At 42.3% G+C, this 26,734-nt stretch overlaps 1 protein-coding gene across 1 annotated transcript in view; it reads left to right on the top strand.

The window, feature by feature from the left end:
- The window catches only part of CD247 (CD247 molecule), a 101,813-nt gene extending 75,285 nt beyond the window's left edge, over positions 1 to 26,528 (top strand). Inside the window, exons 2-9 of the mRNA XM_075262509.1 lie at positions 7,668 to 7,785; positions 9,583 to 9,636; positions 9,893 to 9,899; positions 16,191 to 16,265; positions 19,663 to 19,695; positions 20,493 to 20,546; positions 26,042 to 26,083; positions 26,450 to 26,528. Coding sequence (XP_075118610.1) covers positions 7,668 to 7,785; positions 9,583 to 9,636; positions 9,893 to 9,899; positions 16,191 to 16,265; positions 19,663 to 19,695; positions 20,493 to 20,546; positions 26,042 to 26,083; positions 26,450 to 26,509 — 443 coding nt within the window. The 3' untranslated portion in view covers positions 26,510 to 26,528. The remainder of the gene's footprint in view (positions 1 to 7,667; positions 7,786 to 9,582; positions 9,637 to 9,892; positions 9,900 to 16,190; positions 16,266 to 19,662; positions 19,696 to 20,492; positions 20,547 to 26,041; positions 26,084 to 26,449) is intronic.
- The last annotated feature ends 206 nt before the right edge of the window (positions 26,529 to 26,734 follow it).

Genomic DNA, 26,734 nt, shown 5'->3' with positions numbered 1-26,734 from the left:
TAGGAGATAGATAGATAGATAGGAGATAGATAGATAGATAGATAGATAGATAGATAGATAGATAGATAGATAGGAGATAGATAGATAGATAGATAGATAGGAGATAGATAGGAGATAGATAGATAGATAGGAGATAGATAGATAGATAGATAGATAGATAGATAGATAGATAGGAGATAGATAGATAAATAGATAGATAGGAGATAGATAGATAGATAGATAGATAGGAGATAGATAGATAGATAGATAGATAGATAGGAGAGATATAGATAGATAGATAGATAGATAGATAGATAGATAGATAGGAGATAGATAGATAGATAGATAGATAGATAGATAGGAGATAGATAGATAGGAGATAGATAGATAGATATATAGATAGATAGATAGATAGATAGATAGATAGATAGGAGATAGATAGGAGATAGATAGATAAATAGATAGATAGGAGATAGATAGATAGATAGATAGATAGATAGATAGATAGATAGGAGATAGATAGATAGATAGATAGATAGATAGGAGATAGATAGATAGGAGATAGATAGATAGATAGATAGATAGATAGATAGATAGATAGGAGATAGATAGATAGATAGATAGGAGATAGATAGATAGATAGATAGATAGATAGATAGATAGATAGGAGAGAGATAGATAGATAGGAGAGAGATAGATAGGAGATAGATAGATAGATAGATAGATAGATAGATAGATAGGAGATAGATAGATAAATAGATAGATAGATATATAGATAGATAGGAGATAGATAGATAGGAGATAGATAGATAGGAGATAGATAGATAGATAAATAGATAGATAGATAGATAGATAGGAGATAGATAGATAGATAGATAGATAGATAGATAGGATATAGATAGATAGATAGATAGATAGATAGATAGATAGATAGATAGATAGATCGGAGATAGATAGATAGATAGATAGGAGATAGATAGATAGATAGATAGATAGATAGATAGATAGATAGGAGATAGATAGATAGATAGATAGATAGATAGATAGGAGATAGATAGATAGATAGATAGATAGATAGATAGGAGATAGATAGGATATAGATAGATAGATAGATAGATAGATAGATAGATAGGAGATAGATAGATAGATAGATAGGAGATGATAGATAGATAGATAGATAGATAGATAGATAGATAGATAGGAGATAGATAGATAGGAGATAGATAGATAGATAGATAGATAGATAGATAGGAGATAGATAAATAGGAGATAGATAGATAGATAGATAGATAGATAGATAGATAGATAGGAGATAGATAGATAGATAGATAGGAGATAGATAGATAGATAGATAGATAGATAGGAGATAGATAGATAGATAGATAGATAGATAGATAGATAGATAGGAGATAGATAGATAGATAGGAGATAGATAGATAGATAGATAGATAGATAGATAGATAGATAGGAGATAGATAGATAGATAGGAGATAGATAGATAGGAGATAGATAGATAGGAGATAGATAGATAGATAGATAGGAGATAGATAGATAGATAGATAGATAGATAGATAGGAGATAGATAGATAGATAGATAGATAGATAGGAGATAGATAGATAGATAGATAGATAGATAGATAGGAGATAGATAGATAGATAGATAGATAGATAGATAGATAGATAGGAGATAGATAGGAGATAGATAGATAGATAGATAGATAGATAGATAGATAGATAGGAGATAGATAGATAGGAGATAGATAGATAGATAGATAGATAGATAGATAGAAGATAGATAGATAGATAGATAGATAGGAGATAGATAGATAGAAGATAGATAGATAGATAGATAGATAGATAGATAGGAGATAGATAGATAGGAGATAGATAGATAGATAGATAGATAGATAGATAGATAGATAGATAGATAGATTGTAACCTGTGTGATCTGTTCCCGGACAGGCTGATGGGTCACTTGCACCTAAAAAATTGCAGTAATTTTTTTTACAACCCCTTCCCTTCTGATCGGTCATTTGGAGACATTTTTGCCCCAGTTTTGTTGTTCTTTTCTTCTTTCTCTTCCCCTCCCCCGCTTCTCGGTCAGCCCTGTTTCTGTTCTGTGGTTTGTCAGTTTTCTGTAAGCTGCAGCGAGGCCCGGTGGTCTCATGTCAAGTATTAGGGCAACCACAACCTCCGCGTAGTCACACATGAGAGCGCTGCACAATGTTTGAGTCGCACCTGTAATACTTTATCTCATTGGTACGGTTAGATATTTCTGGATTGGGTCCAGTGTGAGAAGTGAAAGTGATAAGGATGAAGATGGGGGGGAATGTCTGACATTGTGACGAGCCCTTCACCTGTATCCGAACAACGTCGGCCTCTACATGTTAGATGAATGTTGTCTGAATGATCTTCCATGGCCGCTCCATTAAAGGGGTTGCCCAGCTCATATATAAAGGTGACAATGGCATAAAAAGTAACTATAGAAGTGATTCCGCACCGATATCCCCGACTCCAGCTGTGACTCCGCCATCTCTGGTTACATTGGTGACCCAACCACCCAGTGACTGCCTGAGAGCGGGACCAGAAAATAGAGACAGGTAGGAGACCTGGGACGTGTCAGGACTAGATGGGATCCATCAAGTTAGAAGAAGAGATTCCTCACCAGTCTCCCACCACTCAAGTAGTGACTCTGGTTACATTGGTGTCCCAACCACCTAGCGATTGGCTGAGAGTTCATTTCATGTCCATCAAGAGAGACTAGACAGTAGAGACCAGCAGGGACCTAGGCAGCATCGGGATGGGATTGGTGAGGTCAGAAGATCTTATCAAACCCCCACCACTCCAGTTCTGATCCTACGGTCTCTGGTTACAGTCGTGATCCACCTCACCCCGTGACTGGCTGACAGCTGTTTTACATTGTACCAAGAGGGACCAAACAGAGACCAGCGGGGAACATGGGAAACATCGGGACAGGAGGGGATTGTTGAGGTCAGTACTGATGCTCTCCTCAGCGATCCTTCACTGCTCCAGGTCTGAGTCAGTCATATCAGGGAGCCTCGGTGCCCCACCTTGCCAAGTGACTGGCTGAGAGCTGGTTTCCTGGGACCAGAAAGTGGAGACTGGCAGGAGACCTGGGAAGTAGTGATGGGAAGGGACTAGTAAGGTCAGAAGACATGATACTCGCCTCACCAATCCCCGTCACTATGTACTTGGTTGCAGGTTACCCTCCTTACTGATTTCCTTTTAGTCGAGACAATAGAGACCAGCAGGGAATGTGGGAAGTGTCATGGACCACTGAGATCAATGTCACGCCTCATGACTCTGATCCTTTTTGTAAACATTTTTTATCGTCCATACAACCTTTATTGTGCTTTCTCAATGACATGGAGGTGTCGGTACCGCCTACTGCCGGGACCTCCAGGGATCCTGAGAATATCGTCTCTGCAGTTCCTGTCCCCGGTGAGATAATTTCTCTCCAGTTGGCAGTCACTTTCACTCTCACAAATACCAAATAACAAGCGAAATTTTTGCAGAACATTCTGGCCAAACTTCGTAGTTTATTTTGTTTTGGGTAACAGGGGCCATTGCCCTGGGGCCACAACCTCTCAGGTGTCTCCATGGTCTACACTTATGTTATCACTAGATCATTTCGCAACTATAAACTGTAATTTGAACACTGTATGGCACTGTTATGTGAGAAATATAAGGCGGTATTATGTGAACACTTTATAATGCTGCTACTTTGAACAGTTTAGTGGTATTTAGATACTATGTTGTGATGTTGATTATACACTATGTGGCGGTATTATGTAAGCACTTTGTATTACTGTTACTTTAAACAATTTTGTGGTATTATTTAGGTTATTCTATTGTACGGTTATATTGTATTCTATATGGCAGTATTATGTGAGCACTTTGTATTACTGTTACTTTAAACAATTTGGTGGTATTATTTAGGATATTCTATTGTACGGTTATATTGTATTCTATATGGCAGTATTATGTGAGCACTTTGTATTACTATTGCTTTAAACAATCTGGTGGTATTATTCAGGATATTATATAGTAAGGTTATAGTGTACACTATATGGCAGTATTATGTGAGCACTTTCTAATGCTGTTAATTTGAGCTATTAAGTGGTATTATTTAGGATATTATATATTATAGTGATATTAATCAGACCCTATATGGCAGTATTATGTAAACACTTCATAGAACTGTTGAATTGTTTAGTGGTAACATTTAGGGTATTATATAATTATACACTACGTGGCAGTATTATGCGAGTACTTTATATTGTTGTTATCTTTACATGTTTGGCGGTATTATTTAGGATATTATATAGTATATTGATATTATTTAGACACTATGTTGCATTATTATGGGAGCACTTTAAAATACTTGTATTTAGCATAGTACATAAATAATACCGCACCCATGTGGCAGGTTTTTTTGGCCACATTAATGCAGTATATCAGTGACCCCACACATGGCCTTTACCACGAGGACGCATCGGGCACTAAAGCTGGTAAAAAAAAAAAATCAAGAAAAATAATCTGTTTCTCGTCAGGATTTCTGAGCATATAAAGAAAACTGTAAGAAGAAACAGAAGTCGCCATTAGAAGGATTGTCAGATCCCCATCTTACCACTTAGTAGAATTGATACGATCAGTCAGCAAATTGGGGGTTGTAGTATGGAGGGGGGATTACTATCAGGTGTCAGGAGCGCAGCGCTATATATAGATCCCCGATCACACCGAGAGCTGCAGCAACCACAAGTGGAAAAAAGACAACCTGCAATCCCGTGTCAGATGGAGACGGTGAGAGCGTGAAACGCGCAGGGTTAACCCTTTATGTCGGTGCATGTCCAATATAACAAGAGCAGAACAGGTGGACAATGGGCTTGTATAATGGGTCAACCTTTTCTGGATCCTCCATAACTTGTAGGTATCACATGTAAGAGGCTTAGATACACGGCTCAGCAGCTTAGATACACGGCTCAGTAGCTTAGATACACAGCTCAGCAGCTTAGATACACGGCTCAGTAGACAATCATCCATGATAGTCTTATACAAGTCAGTGCCACAAATAGTATAAGATGATAGTATAATCTGTGTCATTTATTTTAAGAATTGGAGCCTATGGACAACGTATCCCACTGTGAGCCTATAGAGTACGGTATGTCACAAGGGAGAGGTATATGGAGAAACACTCCAAATATAGATCTCAATGTAAATCCACATCTCCGACATGAGCGCAGAGACAAGAGCAGAGCGTGAAATACCCCAACATGGCCGAAACAAGAGAATCACAACGGAAAAGACAATATATATAAGTAACGTGTAAGAATTGCTAAATCCCATATACACAATGTACAGAAAACACAAGGAATGTATTATTCTATGTCGTAGGAAACTGAGAAATTCAGCTGAGACTATTCCCAGTCTCCTAAACACATAAAGTAATAAAAAAATAAAACCATAGAAACAATAAATAAAAATAAATATATAAAAATAACAAAATCATAAAAATAAAAAATATATAAATTTAAATAGATACAAAATAAAGTAAAAAAATAAGATTCAGAGAGTTAATTTTTTCCTTCAGATTAGCCGAGAAGATAAACAGTAATAGTATAATATAAGAGCGGCTAAAGGGTAAAATATATCACAGTCATTTCTAGATTAGAATTTTAGATTCAGGCAGAGAAAACAAAATGCAAATTCAAAGATTTAGATTTTCTTCTATTTACATTTGTGTTCTAATCCAGAAACCTGAAAAAGTATAAAATTTCAATTTTAAAATTAAAAGAAATTTCAATTTTCAGCTCTGGAGCTCAGACTTGGGTTTTATTTGCTTTATGGCCCATTCTAAGATGATTTGGAATTATTTTACAGATATTTTCTTAATTACCTAATTTAGAAGATCAAAAACATCTCAGGTCCATCAAGTCCGACCTAATATAGATGCTGGTCCAGAGGCGTCATAAATCCCCCAGGAGGGAGAAGGCGATGGCCCCGTATTATGTGAATAGAAATCCTTCCTAAATATGGCAAATAAATCCCTAAATCAACATTAATTTTCCAAAAATCTAGTCCTGTCGCCCGACTGGTGGTATAATACTTATCATTACTTTGGAGAAAGGTGTCGGGGCGTCGTTCATATCCATGATGTGTGATTTAGTACATTTTACATTTGACTAATATGGGAGACAAATATCTAAAATAAAAAATTACACAATTCAAATTCAAAAATTCAAAAAATTTCAAAAGTTCCATATTTCGAGCAGTCTATGTCAGTGTTACAGAAAAAAAACACCAACGACATTGGATGGATCACGACAACATGTGCCAAGTTCCCTTTACAACTGTGTAAAAATCGCAAAAACAACTTTAGTTTACAAATTTTGGATGTAGAAGAAGATTTTTCGGGGGACCTTGTATCTGTCTCTACGTCACCGCCATGGGCCACAAGTGTGAATTCGCTGTGAGCAGATGTCGGGTAGATAAGCACAGGAAACCTCGATGATGAGCAGCACAGATGCAGATCTAGGCTTGGTAACCACATTGAGCACAAACACAACACGTCAGGCCTCGGCTAATCTGTGTCAGTTCCATCCCAACATTTTGTGTGAATGAAAAGATTTCCAAAATTTATTAATATTCCCGAATTTACCAACACAAATGTGTCTGAAATTTTGGGTGACTTTAGGGGAGGGGGAATTAAACCTCCAGATCTGGAACTTGTGAATTGGAAAATAGACGGAAGAACGTCGGTTGATTTTGTTGTTTTGTTTATTCATTTATTTTACTACTTTTTGGAAAAATTAATCTAAAAAAAAATTAAAACATTCATAAAGATGTAAAATCAAAAGAAAACATGGCCAGGACTAAGGTGTGAGGAATCTTCTAAGTCTCAAGAACCAAACCTAAGACCTACAAGAGGCAGAGTCTGATTCTTAAAAGTAATATATTTTTTTTAATTTTACAAATATTTTAAATTGTGTTTTTGTTTATTTTTGCAACTTGTTAACATGACTTTAAGGACATGCTCAGATATTTCAGGAGGAAATTCGAGGCCGACCCACAAACTCCTGCCAAACAGACGCAGTGGATCAGCCAAGGATGTGCACTTGGATTCCTTACAGTGGTTTCCATGCGGAATCCGTCTCGAGAATTGACTTCTTAGACAGATTTCTGTGCAGAACAGATTTCTGCAAATGAAACAGCAAACACCAAACTAACAGAAATTCCTGAGACCTGAGTGATACGTCATGGGCAGGAATGCCAAGAGTGTGGTTTACAAATCTTCAGTTCACCAATTTATAAATTTACCAAAAATATAAAGTCTTGAGGACGAGGCAAAGAACTGAGATAAATCACCTGACTAGTCGCCAAACCACAGCAGAAAGCCAAAGAGTACGGCAATGCGAGGGGTCGGAAAGACGAAACCAAGCCGTGACCTTCATATAAGAGTGTGAGGTTTCTACTGTCTGGAATTCACATGCAAAATTTTACATTCTCAGAATTTCTTTTACCGCCGGCAAAAACGTATCACAGAGACCCCAAAATACCAGATAATACCGCAAATACCTCATAAAGGCCTAAACCAAACTGAGCCGCACAACTAATATTATTATATTCTACAAAGATCAAATTCTCACAATCTCTCACTTTCTTTGTAGATGCGCAATTCTTTGGACTGTCAGATCCCAAATACTGTTATCTCCTGGATGGAGTATTATTTATCTACGCAATCATTGCTACAGCATTATTCTTCAGAGAGAAGGTGAGAGAAAGAGCGTAGACGGAGGTCTACAAATGTATAGTCACTGATGGAGAGGAGCAGTATTATAGGAGTTATATTCTTGTACATAGGAGTAGTATTATAGTAGTTATATTCTTGTACATAGGAGTAGTATTATAGTAGTTATATTCTTGTACATAGGAGGTAGTATTATAGTAGTTATATTCTTGTACATAGGAGCAGTATTATAGTAGTTATATTCTTGTACATAGGAGTAGTATTATAGTAGTTATATTCTTGTACATAGGAGGTAGTATTATAGTAGTTATATTCTTGTACATAGGAGTAGTAATATAGTAGTTATATTCTTGTACATAGGAGGTAGTATTATAGTAGTTATATTCTTGTACATAGGAGGTAGTATTATAGTAGTTATATTCTTGTACATAGGGGCAGTATTATAGTAGTTATATTCTTGTACATAGGAGGTAGTATTATAGTAGTTATATTCTTGTACATAGGAGCAGTATTATAGTAGTTATATTCTTGTACATAGGAGTAGTATTATAGTAGTTATATTCTTGTACATAGGAGGTAGTATTATAGTAGTTATATTCTTGTACATAGGAGTAGTATTATAGTAGTTATATACTTGTACATAGGAGTAGTATTATAGTAGTTATATTCTTGTATATAGGAGTAGTATTATAGTAGTTATATTCTTGTACATACGAGCAGTATTATAGTAGTTATATTCTTGTACATAGGAGTAGTATTATAGTAGTTATATTCTTGTACATAGGAGCAGTATTATAGTAGTTATATTCTTGTACATACGAGCAGTATTATAGTAGTTATATTCTTGTACATAGGAGCAGTATTATAGTAGTTATATTCTTGTACATACGAGCAGTATTATAGTAGTTATATTCTTGTACATAGTAGCAGTATTATAGTAGTTATATTCTTGTACATACGAGCAGTATTATAGTAGTTATATTCTTGTACATAGGAGCAGTATTATAGTAGTTATATTCTTGTACATAGGAGTAGTATTATAGTAGTTATATTCTTGTACATAGGAGGTAGTATTATAGTAGTTATATTCTTGTACATAGGAGTAGTATTATAGTAGTTATATTCTTGTATATAGGAGTAGTATTATTGTAGTTATATTCTTGTACATAGGAGTAGTATTATAGTAGTTATATTCTTGTACATAGGAGGTAGTATTATAGTAGTTATATTCTTGTACATAGGAGTAGTATTATAGTAGTTATATTCTTGTATATAGGAGGTAGTATTATAGTAGTTATATTCTTGTACATACGAGCAGTATTATAGTAGTTATATTCTTGTATATAGGAGGTAGTATTATAGTAGTTATATTCTTGTACATACGAGCAGTATTATAGTAGTTATATTCTTGTACATAGGAGCAGTATTATAGTAGTTATATTCTTGTACATAGGAGCAGTATTATAGTAGTTATATTCTTGTACATAGGAGCAGTATTATAGTAGTTATATTCTTGTACATACGAGCAGTATTATAGTAGTTATATTCTTGTACATAGGAGCAGTATTATAGTAGTTATATTCTTGTACATAGGAGTAGTATTATAGTAGTTATATTCTTGTACATAGGAGGTAGTATTATAGTAGTTATATTCTTGTACATAGGAGTAGTATTATAGTAGTTATATTCTTGTACATAGGAGGTAGTATTATAGTAGTTATATTCTTGTACATAGGAGGTAGTATTATAGTAGTTATATTCTTGTACATAGGAGTAGTATTATAGTTACTTATTATATATTGTTCTGTGTATGATTTATTATTGTATTTTTTCAGTACACGAAGAGATCTCAAGCTTATATTGATGATAAAGACTCGGACACATACAGTGTAAGTTTTAGTCAATCTTGGTTTTCAGACTGGAGATGATTGGACTGTTTGCGCTGTATTCAGGTTATATAATAGCAGACACATTGTTGGGTTTTTCTATATTCTAGCAGCTTCTCAAATCTCAGCTTTCTTAACATCTGCATGTTGTAGAGGATGGTGCGGTATATTGAAGTAACTCTAGTTCTTTATACTTTAGTATTTTGTCCAAGCAGTATTTTATGTATGGTCTGAACCTTTACATTATACCTCCATACAGTTACCATGTAATTCCACAATACAAGGAGTAAATATCATCACCATAGTGTTATAGAACAAGTTATAGAGCAAGATGAGTATTATAAATAATACTACTATACAACGGAGAAATAATCCCGCTGTAATGACCTTGTATTACTCCCATATTGTTGCAGACAAAAACTACATACTAAGACCAATATTACTAATAATATCAGTATATAAAGGCCAAATAATACTGCCATAAGACCAACATTACCAATAATAAAACCATATAAGGGTCAAATCATACCACCATACTATGAGCACATAATACCCCCCACATAGTGTGTAACTATTACATCCATATTAAAAACGGAAAAAATTTCACATACCAAGACCCATATTTGTAATATCACCACTAACGCTAGATAATACCGCCATACCATGACCTCATACTATTGCACATAGTGACTAAATTTTACACCTCTAATGTTACAAAAATATTCCATACCAAGGCCAATATGAGCAATAACTCGATATAAAGGCAAAATAATTCTGCCATACCATGATCATGTATTACCCCTATATGGCGGCTGAATAATAAGACTATACAGTGACCATATGGTGGTAGATGCCGCCTCTTCACAGGTGCTCGGCAGACAATATACAGTAAGTATATACAGTACACCCCGAGATGTCTTCTCTGACTGGAGCCGTTCCTTTCCTTCTCCATCCAGTTCAGACCACCATGACCACGTCTTCGATGCACGGCGAGTGTATAGAGTTAGTTGCCCAGATGTATTTGGCTCCTCACTTTTCCAGCACACTCCCCATCCATAGAAACCCCACAATAATAATGGTGACCTTTCTGACCCCAGTCAGTAACCTCACCCTCTGATTCCACTAAACAGTGTGACCCCAAAGTACTAATATCCACCCTGTGCACCCCCTCATAGAGCGCCACCACTCAGTACAAGTATCTTTGTGTGGTCCCTTTACAGTATTGCCTATTAATAGTGCCCCCTTTAGGCCTCTACTAAGTAGTAATACTGCCCCCTTGTGCCCCAATCCTGTAATATACCCCCTGTTATGCACCCGCCTTGGTGCCCCCACACAACAGAAGTGTTCCCCCTTAGTCGTGTCTTGTTGTCCAAGGGGTCCATTTCTTGGGTCCTCCCCAAAAAAATTAGGCTTTGAGTAATTGTCCAGTGTTACAGGCCATGAATATATATATATACTAGAGGGAGGACTCGGCTTCGCACGGGTATATTACATTTTATGTTTGTGTAGTGGCCCCATAAGAATTGTCCAATTTTGCACTGGTGTATTGTGTATGTGGTTTGTGTGTATGTCCATAAGCGTCATGTGATTATGTGGATCTCATTTTGGATATCAGTGAAAAACCTGTGATCAGTTGTTATGGATACCTGGAGTAAAGCTGTATCTAATCCTTCCCCGTGTAGTACTGTGTTTAGACCCAAGTATCTAATCCTTGTTGGTGTGGTACTGTGTGCAGATGCACATAACTAATCCTCCAGCGTGTGGTACTGTGTGCAGATGTGTGTATCTAATCCTCCCCCGTGTGGCATTGTGTGAAGAGGCACGTATCTAATCCTCCGGTAAGTGAAACTGTGTGCAGACGTGCATATCTAATCTTACGGCATGTGGTACTATGTGCAGACGCGCGTATCTAATCCTCTGGCGTGTGGTACTGTGTGCAGACATGTGTATCTAATCCTCTGGCGTGAGGTACTGTGTGCAGCTGCACGTATCTAATCCTTCCCCGTGTGGTACTGTGTGCTGAGACGCGTATCTAATTATCTGGCATGTGGTACTGTGTGCAGAAGCATGTATCTAATCCTCCAAAGTGTGGTACTGTGTTCAGACGCACGTATCTAATCCTCCCCTGTGTGGTATTGTGTGAAGAGGCGCGTATCTAATCCTCTGGAGTGTGGAACTGTGTGTAGACGTGTGTATCTAATCCTACGGCATGTGGTACTCTGTGCAGACGCGTGTATCTAATCCTATGGCGTGTACAACTGTGTGAAGATGTGCGTATCTAATCGTCTGACATGTGGAACTGTAAGCAGACGCGCGTATCTAATCCTATGGCATGTGGTACTGTGTGCAGACATGCTTATCTAATCCTCTGGTGTGTGGAACTGTGTGCAGATGCACGTATCTAATCCTTCCCTGTGTGGTATTGTGTGATGAGGCGCATATCTAATCCTACGGCATGTGGTACTGTGTGCAGATGCGCGTATCTAATCCTCTTGCGTGTGGTACTGTGTATTGAGACGCGTATCTAATTCTCTGGCTTGTGGTACTGTGTGCAGAGGCATGTATCTAATCCTCCAAAGTGTGGTACTGTATGCAGACGCACGTATCTAATCCTCCCCTGTGTGGTACTGTGTGAAGAGGTGCGTATCTAATCCTATGGCATGTGGAACTGTGTGTAGATGCGTGTATCTTATCCTACAGCATGTGGTACTGTGTGCAGACGCGTGTATCTAATCCTCCAAAGTGTGGTACTGTATGCAGACGCACGTATCTAATCCTCCCCTGTGTGGTACTGTGTGCAGATGCACATATCTAATCCTCTGGCATGTGGTACTGTGTGCAGATGTGCTTATCTAATCCTCCCCCGTGTGGTACTGTGTGCTGAGACATGTATGTAATTCTCTGGCGTGTGGTACTGTGTGCAGAGGCATGTATCTAATCCTCCCCTGTGTGGTATTGTGTGAAGAGGTGCGTATCTAATCCTACGGCATGTGGAACTATGTGTAGACGCGCGTATCTAATCCTACGGCATGTGGTACTGTGTGCAGACGCGTGTATCTAATCCTCCCTGTGTGGTACTGTGTGCTGAGACGTGTATGTAATTCTCTGGCTTGTGGTACTGTGTGCAGAGGCATGTATCTAATCCTCCAAAGTGTGGTACTGTGTGCAGACACACGTATCTAATCCTCCCCTGTGTAGTATTGTGTGAAGAGGCGCGTATCTAATCCTACGGCATGTGGAACTGTGTGTAGATGCACGTATCTAATCCTACGGCATGTGGAACTGTGTGTAGATGCACGTATCTAATCCTACGGCATGTGGTACTGTGTGCAGATGTGCATATCTTATGCTCTGGTGTGTGGAACTATGTGCAGATGCGTGTATCCAATCCTTTGGCATGTGGTACTGTGTGCAGACGCATGTATCCAATCTCCCGGCGTGTGGTACTTTGTGCAGACACGTGTATCTAATCCTTCGGCATGTGGAACTGTGTGCAGAAGCGCGTATTTAATCCTCTGGTTTGTGGGACTGTGTGCAGACGCGTGTATCTAATCCTCTGGCGTGTGATACTGTGTGCTGATCTGTGTATCTAATCCTCTGATGCGTGTATCTCAGTTTGGATATCAGTGTTGGGTTGTGTATGTGGAGTGACCGTGTGTATTGCAGTTGGAATATGAGTGAAAGACTTGCAGGTTTATATTGACTAAGGGGGGGGGGGCACTGTGTTTGGAACGCTGTATCTCAGCAACGGTACGTCCAAGCGAGTTGGAGTCTCGTCTTAAACCTTTCCGGATATCTGAAGTATCTCTGTACCAAATTTGGTGAAGATCGGTCCAGTTGTTTGGTTCGCATTAGAGCACAGACAGACAGAGAGACAGACAGACAGACAGAAATTCATTTTTATAATATAGGGAGATATATATATATTTCCCTACTAGAGGGAGGACGCGGCTTCGCACGGGTATATTACATTTTATGTTTGTGTAGTGGCCCCATAAGAATTGTCCAATTTTGCACTGGTCTATTTTGTATGTTGTTTGTGTGTATGTCCATAAGCGTCATGTGATTATGTGTATCTCATTTTGGATGTCAGTGAAAAACCTGTGATCAGTTGTTATGGATACCTGGAGTAAAGCTGTATCTAATCCTTCCCCGTGTAGTACTGTGTTTAGATGCAAGTATCGAATCCTTGTTGGTGTGGTACTGTGTGCAGATGCACATATCTAATCCTCCCCATGTGGTATTGTGTGAAGAGGCACGTATCTAATCCTCCAGTAAGTGAAACTGTGTGCAGACGCGCATATCTAATGACTCTGGCGTGCGGTACTGTGTGCAGATGCGCGTATCTTATCCTCTGGCGTGTGGTACTGTGTGCAGACGCACGTATTTAATCCTCCCCTGTGTGGTATTGTGTGAAGAGGCGCGTATCTAATCCTATGGCGTGTGGAACTATGTGTAGACACGTGTATCTAATCCTATGGCATGTGGTACTGTGTGTAGACGCGCGTATCTAATCCTACGGCATGTGGTACTGTGTGCAGACGCGTGTATCTAATCCTATGGCGTGCACAACTGTGTGAAGACACGTGTATCTAATCCTCCCCTGTGTGGTATTGTGTGAAGAGGTGCGTATCTAATCCTACGGCGTGTGGAACTGTGTGTAGAGGCGTGTATCCAATCCCCCGGCATGTGGTACTGTGTGCAGATGTGCTTATCTAATCCTATGGCATGTGGTACTATGTGTAGACGCGCGTATCTAATCCTCCCCCGTGTGGTACTGTGTGTAAACACGCGTATCTAATCCTCCCCTGTGTGATACTGTGTGCTGAGACGCGTATCTAATTCTCTGGCTTGTGGTACTGTGTGCAGAGACACGTATCTAATCCTCCAAAGTGTGGTATTGTGTGAAGAGGCGCGTATCTAATCCTTTGGCGTGTGGAACTATGTGTAGACGTGCGTATCTAATCCTACTGCATGTGGTACTCTCTGCAGACGCGTGTATCTAATCCTATGGCGTGTACAACTGTGTGCAGACGCGCGTATCTAATCCTCTGGAATGTGGAACTGTGTGTAGACGCGTGTATCTAATCCTACGGCATGTGGTACTCTGTGCAGACGCGTGTATCTAATCCTATGGCGTGTACAAATGTGTGCAGACGCACGTATCTAATGCTCTGGAGTGTGGAACTGTGTGTAGACGCCTGTATCTAATCCTTCGGCATGTGGAACCGTGTGCAGACGCGTGTATCAAATCCTTCAGTGTGTGGAACTGTGTGCAGAAATGCGTATTTAATCCTCTGGTGTGTGGGACTGTGTGGAGACCCGTGTATCTAATCTTCTGGCGTGTGATACTGTGTGCTGATCTGTGTATCTAATCCTCTGGAGTGTGGAACTGTGTGTAGACGCCTGTATCTAATGCTTCGGCATGTGGAACCGTGTGCAGGCGCACGTATCTAATCCTATGGCATGTGGTACTGTGTGCAGAAGTGCGTATTTAATCCTCTGGTGTGTGGGACTGTGTGCAGACCTGTGTATCTAATCCTATGGCGTGTACAACTGTGTGAAGACACGTGTATCTAATCCTCCCTTGTATGGTATTGTGTGAAGAGGCGCGTATCTAATCCTACGGCGTGTGGAACTGTGTGTAGATACGCGTATCCAATCCCCCGGCATGTGGTACTGTGTGCAGATGCGCGTATCTAATCCTATGGCATGTGGTACTGTGTGCAGACGCGCGTATCTAATCCTCCCCCGTGTGGTACTGTGTGCAGACGTGCATATCTAATCCTTTGGCGTGTGGAACTATGTGTAGACGCGCGTATCTAATCCTACTGCATGTGGTACTGTGTGCAGACGCGTGTATCTAATCCTATGGCATGTACAACTGTGTGCAGATGCGCGTATCTAATCCTCTGGAATGTGGAACTGTGTGCAGACGCGCATATCTAATCCTCTGGAATGTGGAACTGTGTGCAGACGTGTGTATCTAATCCTATGGCGTGTACAAATGTGTGCAGATGCACGTATCTAATCCTCTGGAGTGTGGAACTGTGTGTAGATGCCTGTATCTAATCCTTCAGTGTGTGGAACTGTGTGCACAAATGCGTATTTAATCCTCTGGTTTGTGGGACTGTGTGCAGACGCGTGTATCTAATCCTCTGGCATGTGATACTGTGTGCTGATCTGTGTATCTAATCCTCTGATGCGTGTATCTCAGTTTGGATATCAGAGTTGTATTGTGCATGTGGAGTGACCGTGTGTATTGCAGTTGGAATATGAGTGAAAGACTTGCAGGTTTGTATTGGCTAAGGGGGGGGGGGCACTGTGTTTGGAATGCTGTATCTCAGCAACGGTACGTCCAAGCGAGTTGGAGTCTTGTCTTAAACCTTCCCAGATACCTGAAGTATCTCTGTACCAAATTTGGTGAAGATCGGTCCAGTCGTTTGTTTCGCATTAGAGCACAGACAGACAGACAGACAGACAGACGGACAAGAATTCATTTTTATAAGATAGGGAGATAATGTGCCCCATATAACCGCAATCTCCTCTATTTCCAGAAACTTCAATCACGTGACCAAGTGGCCTATGACAAGATTAATATTGGTGGAGATACCGAAAAAGGAATGAACAGAGTAAGTGACGGAGATACGCCATATTGTACACCAGTAATAATGTTGTATCTATCTCCTATCTATCTATCTATCTATTTATCTATCTATCTATCTATCTATCTATCTATCTCCTATCTATCTATCTATCTATCTATCTATCTCCTATCTATCTATCTATCTATCTCCTATCTATCTATCTATCTATCTATCTATCTATCTCCTATCTATCTATCTATCTAGCTATCTCCTATCTATCTATCTATCTATCTATCTATCTATCTATCTATCTATCTCCTATCTATCTATCTATCTATCTATCTCCTATCTATCTATCTATCTATCTATCTATCTATCTATCTATCTATCTATCTCCTATCTATCTATCTATCTATCTATCTATCTATCTATCTATCTCCTATCTATCTATCTATCTAGCTATCTCCTATCTATCTATCTATCTATCTATCTATCTATCTATCTATCTATCTATCTCCTATCTATCTATCTATCTCCTATCTATCTATCTATCTCCTATCTATCTATCTATCTATCTATCTATCTCCTATCTATCTATCTATCTATCTATCTATCTATCTATCTCCTATCTATCTATCTATCTATCTATCTATCTATCTATCTATCTCCTATCTATCTATCTATCTATCTATCTATCTGTCTATCTCCTATCTATCTATCTATCTATCTATCTATCTATCATCTATCTATCTATCTATCTATCTATCTATCTATCTATCATATATTGCAGTATCAGCAGGGATATATACAGATATGTCTCCTCCATTCCTTCCTCTCGGCTCCTGCTGCCCTATTCCGAGTTCCCCTATTGACCCCCCTAAGTACATATTGGGGTGCAGGGATCGCAGTCACTATCCGGTCCTGGGGGCCCTATTCCATATTTTCCTTTGGGGCCCAGGATCTTCAGGTTTCTCCTCAGATCTTCTGTATAGTAATGGCCGCCATGTCTTGGCCACAGCAGAGGTCGGTGCGGGTCATCACCAGTCGTACATTTGCCGCTTGTCGGGTCCTCGTTCCTCAGGTTGTGCAGTCGCCATTAATTGGCAGCCAGATGAAAAGCTAGTGCGGTAGCGGATGGCGGAGCGCCTGCGGCCTCAGGAGAGATGGCGATCAGCGATCGGATTCCCAACGTGTCGCAGCAGTCGCAGGCAGGCAGACGCTCCCCTGTGATGTCTCTCGCCCACATCTGGGTACGGGGGAGCTGCAGGTACGGCGAGACGTCAAGGCTCAGAAACATCACAGGGCCGCGGCTACCATGGAAAACAAACAACAAAAAGCTTTCTGGGCCTTTGATGTGCAGAGTCTGAGCGGCGGCGGCTTTGTACTCCGGGAGCCGAGATTTACAGCCATTTCTGTCAATAAGCGATGTATTCTGGGCATAGACAGGAGCCGCAACGTCCGCCACATACAAATAACCGTCTGCAGCGAGCGCCGATACCGAGAACATACAAAACCGACAATTATACGGCCTGGCGGGGCAGAAACCTGCGGGGCAGAAACCTGCGGGGCAAACGTCCTCCGAACATCACAAGGGCCTGAAGTCTGAGACGGAAATCCTTCTATAATATGTGAGACGACTCGATCGCCCACGTTACCCCCCACGTGTTCTATGTCATCAGTCTCCACAATTGGTTGGTTTTAGCTCCAACATCTTGTGCCGATGAATTTCCTAATATGTCTCCTTAGTAATTCTGACACACTGCTCCAAACCCTCTGCATAGACTAGAGGGGGGCAATTAATTCTCCCATGGGGCCGCATGAAAAATTGAAACTGTTCTAGAGGGCCATGCGCACCACTGAAAATTTAGCTCCACCCACTTATATGTTGACTCCGCCCATTCTCAATAATTTGTCCATGTGCCCCCACACAGTATAATCCTCCTACAGTCACCAGTACGTTATACCTCCCACATTATAACGTTTCCCTCCACATGTCCCACAGTATTAGGTCCCTCTCCTGGTGCCCCAGTATAAACTGGCGAAAACTAGAGGGGACATGAAACTGGGGCAGCTGGAGGGGGACATTAAACTGGGGGGCAAATAGAGGCAGACATGTCTCCCTCCCGCTACCCCCCACGGTTTAATAGGCTCCTCCAGCTTCCCCAATTTAAAGGGATTCTACCATTAAAATCTATTTTTTTCTTGTTGACACGACGGCATAGCCTTAAGAAAGTCTCTTTTTCTCCTACCTTTCGTTGTCTTCTCCTCGCCGCCGTTCAGTATAAATCCCGGTTTTTGTCGGTATGCAAATGAGTTCTTTCGCAGCCCTGGGGGGCGGGTCCCAGCACTCAAACAGCCCTGGAGGTGTCCCCAATGCCATCTCCAGCGCCTCCTCCATCTTCTTCATGAATGGGGTCTTCACGCGTCTTCTTCCAGGGGTTGACTTCAAACTTCTAGGCCTCAGGCAGAGCTGACTGCGCATGCCCGCGGCCACAAGAAAAATGACCGCTTACACAGTAAGTAAGCAGCCATTTTCTTGTGTCCTGTGGGCATGCGCAGTCGGCTCTGCCCGAGGCCTAGAAATTTGACTGCCCGTGCTGGAAGAAGACGCGTGAAGAGGCCGTTCGCGAAGAAGATGGAGGCAGCGCTGGAGAGTTCTCTCGCAGCATTGGGGACGCCCCCGTTGCTGTTTGAGCACTGAGGACCGCCCCCAGTGCTGTGAGTTTGCATACTGGCAAAAACTGGGATTTATACTGAACAGCGGCGCGGAGAAGACAGTGAAAGGTAGGAGAAAAATAGACTTTCTTAAGGCTATTCCGACGTGTCAACAAGGAAAAATTAGATTTTAGTGGTAGAATCCCTTTAATGTCCCCCCTGCCCCCAGTTCCCTCCTCTTACTCGCACATACTGTCTCCTTATCTTCCTTCAGTCTCCATTCCCAGCAGTTTGCTTTTTTTTGTGTAACAGCAACCGCACTGTCCCGTGTGGCTCCACCCACTAACGAGTCTTAGCCTATCCTAGTTGAGCCAAGGGGCCTGTGATGACGTCATCAGGTCCTTTAGTAAATTTCCCATTTGGCATCTACTTTTCTCCCACAAGCTACTGGGGGCCGGACGTAACCAGTCATTGGGCCGGGACACTCTGACTCTGTCCTGGTGACACTCCCTTTAAATTGGAGACTCAGTCTGAAGGGTATTTCGTCTTCTCCAGCCCCGTCACGTCTTCCCCTTCTGCATCTTAAGGAGACATTGAAGTAACTTTATTAACAGTAATTATAGTGTAGAATCTGCAGGTAACAGACTATGAGGCCTCTGTGTCGTCTGATCTAATATTATATCGAACAATACGAGAATTTATTCCTAATAATATTAATAAGCGAATCCCAATAAATTATTACATAAATATCTAAATCTTCTGATAATTATTTCTGCTTTTCCTGCAGCAGATGAAGAGTCCGGAGAACTCCGTCTATCATGTAAGTACCTGGTGGGGCCGTTACAATGTGGATGGCGGAAGGTAGGGAGCGATGAGGACGACGGGCAACTGAGTGATGTGTCAGTAGGAAGTGGCCGGAAAGTTCTAGAACATTCTGTAACATTATCCTCAGTCCACGGGAGGTGATCTTGGAGTCTGTAATACCGTAATACTGATTCCTAGTCATATACTAACGAAAAACAGCCAGGGCCGGCCTAGTGATATACGGTGCTCTATACGTTACCTTCTGTTGATGCGCCATGTAGTGCACTGTCACACCATACAATATAACCGTATGGTCATATATAACACTCCCATATTGAATGCCTAAATAATGATGCTATACAGTGCAGCAACTGCCATATACTGCCAATATAATATACCGCACTGTCCATCAATGTGCAGGACTAAGTAAGTTCTGCCATAGAGTGCTATAACACTGCCACGCACAATATGGAAGCTCTATGTGTAATGTTATCAGGCTAACCCTATAGATGTTTACAGAATACAAAGAACCCCGGCGTAGTCAGATCCCGCAGGCGGCTAACACTAACTCAAGCAAGGACATAATAATAATAATAATAATAATAATATTACAGGAATCCTAATAAATAATTCTATCACTTGAGTCTACGGCTGGTTTATTGGGGCAGCAGCACCTGTGGCGCCCCCTAGAGGCTGATCCCGAATAACACCCTCAGATCCAGTCGCCCCGCGCTCACGTTTCTCTGTCCGCATCCCCAGAGAATCGGTAAAGCGGAGACGGCGAAGGTTTCTGAATATTTTGTCACATTTCAGGGCCTGCAGAGAGACAAGATGAACGATCCCTACAGCGACATCCGCGTCAAACAGGTCAGTGGGGTCCGGATTAAGAATGCATCAGAAAACCTGATCACAATTCTAGGAGACCGTTGCATTTTATGGTCTGATTTCAGTTTTGCAGCCGTTATCGGAGTACAAGGGGATCATCGACATGTTTGTGACTTGGTGGTAGGAAATTGAAGTAAATAATCTGAAATATATTGTCGGGGCGGGAGCCTAATCCTAGATGAGCAGACAGACGGGTATAGATGTTCTTGGGTATCGGGGTGTTCCCAGGACCTTTCATCACCTCCACAAATTCCAGATCTTTCATCCTATAATTGTCACCGCTCCCCTGATTTGGATGCTGTTGGAATTTTTTCTGTAGTCCCCACCATCCCTGAGCAATCTGTGCTGTTAGTTTCAGCACCCAGTATGCTACGTAGGCTCACAACTGACAGGTGGGCGTCTCCAGACAATTTTCTCCAGCTAAGGACCGCCCACCTGACATTAGAGAGACAAATTACCATATTGGATCTGAAACTAACAGCCCTGATTGCTCAGGAATGGCGGGGGCTAGAGAAAAAATTTCACCTGTGTCCAGATCAGTGGAGTGGGGGCCTACTGACAGGTCCAAAACTTTAGCTTCATAACTGTTGGTAAGTGACTGTATCTAATGACTGTATCTAATCCTGCCCTTCATCTCTGTTCTGATCACGACACATATCAGTAATTATTCATTCATGATAAATGTTCTCCAGACCTCGTCCTTCTCACAGCTGGGGCTTTGTTACAGTTGTATCTGGTCTATAAGATGGCCGGGCTCCACACTGATGCATTTTACCTGTACTGATACATTGTAGCAAACTTTGTGCTGCTGCTGTTTATCTCACACAGATTAGATACAACTGTAACAAACCCTCAGCTGTGCATTATCTCTGTACAACTAGATGTAGTGGAATAGTTATGTATATGATTAACTATGTCAGTGCTGTAGGGTAGTAGCGGCTGATAATGGCGCAGTATAGCGGTGGTATTATATGGCGCAGTATAGCGGTGGTATTATATGGCGCAGTATAGCGGTGGTATTATATGGTGCAGTATAGCGGTGGTATTATATGGCGCAGTATAGCGGTGGTATTATATGGCGCAGTATAGCGGTGGTATATGGCGCAGTATAGCGGTGGTATTATATGGCGCAGTATAGCGGTGGTATTATTTGGCGCAGTATAGCGGTGGTATTATATTGCGCACACTGTATTATTACTACGAGGACATAAAGCGCAGTGTGTTATGGATGGCCTGCGCTGGCTCTGCTGTACGTGACGGTCTCCGATGTGCAGTATGTTGGCTAGGACAGCAGATGGCACCGTGGGCACGGCCAGACAGATAATCTGCGCAGCGTCTGCTTTGTTCCACCGGAGGAAATGAGAAAATATTGTGTTGTCTGCTCGAAATGTACGAAATCAGCAGAAAGCCGAATGTCGCCGGGGCTTATCTCAGTGATGCAGAGGGGCGCCCGCTGGTACCTACAGTCCGGCAGGAGGAGAGCGAGCTCAGAAGGATTTTCACTTTTTTTGTTTGGAATTCTCCCCCCTCCACCTTGTCTAGCCCTTGTTGTACTACCAGAGGTGCTGCTGGGTAATGGCTCCGTACCCCTATAGCGCCCCCACTGGGTTTGGCTATTAGATCCGGGTTTGTCTGGTGCCTTGGGTGACGTGCGCCCCTCCTGACTGCTGTATAGGCGTCACCGCCCTCTCCTCGCGCTCCCACCTGCCATAGGTACCATCTAGTGACCCCTTGTGTCAGGGGGGGCCCCGGAGAGGACAACAGACAACATCTCCCACTCCGCAGCCCTAGGCAAACTCTGCAGAACAATCCCAACGCAATGACTCTGCGATAACCCGCCCAGCACACGTAACATCATACACCGTCATATCATACACCGTCATATCATACACCATCATATCATACACCGTGCAAGTCATAGATCAACATAACACACACGCAACAACTTCATTATGTCAGGATCACAGTCGTCCTCCTCGTTGTGTCAGTAGACTTCATAGTATCCACCCCACTATTGTCCCTACAGTCGTCCTCCTTGTGTCAGTAGATTCCTGGTGTCAGCCTTGCCCTGGTGACCCCTATGACCTCGCCTCTTCTCCAGACTGGGGTCACCGGATTCTCTATGACCCCGCTATCGTATCTGACTGCGGCTTTCAGCTCAGATACAAAGGATGTGAATATAACGGGGTTACAAAGGCCAAAACCTAATCCGCTCTCTCGCCGCCGTGTCCGCCCCTCCCCCATATTATATTTTTAAGATCTTCTTTATTGTGTTATGAGCAGAAGATACAGGAAAAAAAAATAGAGACAAAAAGAAGAAAAGAAACTTCCTACAACCCTGCAAGTCATTAGCGCGGCGGCGGCGGTGGCCGGCAGACTCCTCCTGAGAAGCCATATTGGGTTGGGCAAAACTTTGGATCAATAAATCTGTGTTCTCGCCGGACGGGTCTGATGCTCATCTCTCTCCTGTGAGTCTCATCAATTCTGGAGCCGACGCGTTTCACAGTTCAAAACCCTCCCGGAGCCGAGCGCAAATCCTGTCCCTGCGCAGCCGCTCGTGTGATGTTTTATTATCATGACAAGAAAGTCACATAGTGAAGGTTTTCTGCAGAAAAAAGATAGTTTATGGCCCTAAAAGACAGAATATCACAGAAATCAGAGGACCCCGACCCCAATCTGAGGCTGAGAGCGGGACCCTCCCCCCAGTGCGGGGTCAGTGGGTTTATAGGTTTGCAGGTCTAAAATTCTGCTTTTATTGGATTTATTTTCTGCCGTTAGAAGATAAACTTGTGTCTGCCTGTGGCACCACTAGGGGGAGCTCCTGTGAGGGGTGGGGACAGGAAGCTGCTGTGATTATGTGACAGGAAGTCGCTCAGCTCTGTCAGGGTTCATTGACACAGCGTATGGGATGGGAGTTTGCTGCGGTTTTCGGCAGGGTCATACTCTTTATAGTTAACATGCGCCAAATAAATATTACACCGTTATAAGCCTCAACTGCTGCAAAACTACACGCACACGGATTTAACCCATGTATGCCGGAGTTGTGAGCTATGAGGCGGCCGCTCCAATAATGGAACTCTAGTCATAAACTGCACCCTGAATGCACCGTGTGAATACAACCTTACAGTTACGTTTCTTGGAAGGTGTCTATGTTGGGCAAAGCAGCTCAAAGAGCGTCCAAAGCTTCCCGATACCTGACCTGTGACACTAGTCGGGGCCCCACAGACAGTCTTGGGCCCCTTATGACCTTCTATAGCAATTCTTTGAGTAGATTATTCCAATTTCCTCCAATAACGGCTGCAAAACTGAAATTAAGCGATAAAATGCAACGTTCTCCTACAATGGAGGTGTCTGAGGGGGGGTGGGGTGTTACTGGGCCCAGCGGGGCGTTCAGGGCCTACTATATAGGCACCATGTAGGAGTTGAATGGGTTACTTGTGAACCCCCCATCAATAGTTGTCAGATTCCCTATGTACATGGGGGGGGCCTCCACAGTCATGGTGGACCAGTCGTCCCCCCCCCCCCCCCCCCCCCGTCAGATGTGTTTTAGGCTGGACCCCCCCTTTAAATCTTAGAAGCAGCCAGTGAATGCTGCCCATTGTGAATCGTCTTGTATATCCGCCATATAGTTACACTGACATGTATCTGGATGACATGGAGCCGCTGATCTATTACGATCGCCCATAGCGCCCCCGGGGGAGGGGGAGTGCGGCTTATTACCAAGCCCATCATCCCTTAAAGTTCACATTTCCCGATCCTTCCCTTTCAAGCCTCTAAGAAAGAATAATGGTCCTTGTCTAATCTCGGGCTCTTTATGTTCCATGTTGTGCCGGAGCGCGGGCTGGAGGGCCGGAGATGGGGCCCCTGTGGCTTCACCTATTTATTTTGATAATGTCAGATAGTTTGCTCGTCTATATTTATAAAATAAAGAGGCGCGGCGCCGAGCGGGACACGAGAGCGCTCTTTATATCCGCCTGACACCGACGCCAAGACGTTTATTGCAATGTACAAGTATCAGGGGAAGGAGAAGCGAAGAGAAAAAGCAGCGGCCGGAGGAAAGCGACAAGTACAAGGGAATCACAATAAAGCTTTCTGGGTCCGAGGCCCCCGCGGTGGGAGCGGCAGGTGGGAAAGTGGTCTGAGCACAAGGCGCGTTACAGGACGGAGTCACCCGAAACATGCCAGATTAACCCTTCCTGCACTGGTGGGCCTGGACGTGGTACGGTCAATATATCAAATAAAGGGGAGCCTGTCAGTAGGGCAGGTGCGGCCACTGGTAAAGAAAGACGGGAGGGCGGAGCTTCTGTGCTGGATCTCCAGGGGATTGATGAAGATTTATGATTGCCAAAGGTCATGTGATCCGCTAGGTACCGGGAACTGCAGGAGCCGCTGGGTCCTAGAGAACCCAGATCAGCGCTGCGTTGTATAGTAGGCAGCTGTAGTCATCCTGTAGGCCCCAAGTATAGCGAAAATCAGAAAAAAAAACTAAGACAAAAAAATGTAAAAAAACATTTCTCACACCCAGATCACAGGCCCTGACACAAAACTGTGAGTCACCTTCCTAAAACTCCCCAGAACAGAGAAGGAAAGAGTTTTAAGTATTTATTTATTGTTTTCAGTATATTTTACTATAAAGTATTTCCCGCTCTGGTATTTTTACTTATATTATGTATATTATGTATTATATTTTTTTGTCTTTTTTTTTTTTTTTTTTTAATTCTGTTAAAAAAAAAAAAAAAAGTAAAAATAACGGAGGGAAATTTTTTTTAGTATTGCTTGTTCAAAAAAAAAAAAAAAAAAAAAAAAAAAAGCAAAAAGGATATAAATCACCCCCCCCCCCCAAAAAAAGTCACAGCCTTCAAAAGAAAACCTGTACTGAAAGAAAACAACAAACAAAACCAAACACAATTCCCCCCCTCCCCCCCCTATATATAGAGGTTTCCACTTTCTTCTGGGCCTTAGCTGTGTCATGTGACCAGTAATAGGCTCCTCCTACTCCTTCAATATGTCTCAGGAATGAATCACATGACACAGCGGAGGACCAGAGGGGGGGGCACATAACCCACATTTGCAGCCACCAGAACCTACAATTTACGTCATGAACCTTTCTAATGTGCCGCGGTGCGGCGTCAGGACTTACTTAAAAAATTCCAGATCTTGGCACTTACATCTAATGACTTAGTGACGCCGGACCGGTCTGCAGGTGCCTCTGGGACAGAACATTGTCCTGATGCCATAACCTTAAGGGAGCCTGACCTGGTTATAGGACCCCTTTAACGTTCACCAGAACAATCAGACAGTGGACAAATTCCAGAACCTTTGGATGATCGGGGCAGATCTCGCCCTATAAAGCGCCCAACATAGAGCCAATAAGACTGCGGGGCGCCCGCTTGCGCTACTCTCTGCTCGCTCGCGCTACTCTCTGCTCTACAAGGTGACGACTAATGGAATATTTGTTGTTTTTTTTTTCTCTCCAGCAACCGAGACGAAAAGGCAAAGGGAACGACGTGGTCTATCAGGTAACGCCACCATCATGTTAATTCTTTGCCACTTTCTGTAAGTTTCCTGGTCTTTGTGGCAGTGACGCCTATAGAGAGACCTGCTCAGCCATCGATCTCGTGGGACTTCTATAGAATCTATAACAAGGTGTCCACATACCCCGCGCAGTCTATCATGGCGGTGACTTGTGGCCGAGGAGGCTTAGGATGCCCCTCAGGTACAATGGCTACCCCCGCACCCCCAATTACAGAGGTCTCCTTCCTTACCCCCTGATATTTCAACCTGATGAGCGGCTTTTCAAGACAACATTATATGTGATAGTGTTACAAAGTGATGTCCTGGACGTGTCGCCATCTAACGCTTCACGATTTTATTTTTGCTTTAAGGGATTAAGCGGCGCCCAGAGAGACACGTACGACGCTCTGCAGATGCAGCCTCTGCACTAAGATAATGGGACGCCAAGGGTGAAATGCACATGTGGAAATTTTCTTCACGACAATGTTAATTTTTTTTTTGTTCACATCATACAAAAAGTTGCTAAAATTTCATTTACAGAAACGCAGAAGATCTGGTGGGTAACTGGAAGGCTCATACTGGTGACCTGGGGCAGATGCCCGTACTGGTCACACACAGGTCTCTACATCACCACCAACGTATTTCATTGATGCAAA

This window comes from Leptodactylus fuscus, chromosome 2, assembly GCF_031893055.1.
Source record: "Leptodactylus fuscus isolate aLepFus1 chromosome 2, aLepFus1.hap2, whole genome shotgun sequence".
Lineage (NCBI taxonomy): Eukaryota > Metazoa > Chordata > Amphibia > Anura > Leptodactylidae > Leptodactylus > Leptodactylus fuscus.
Note: the sequence above shows the minus strand (reverse complement) of the source record. Positions and strands in the feature narration are given on the sequence as shown.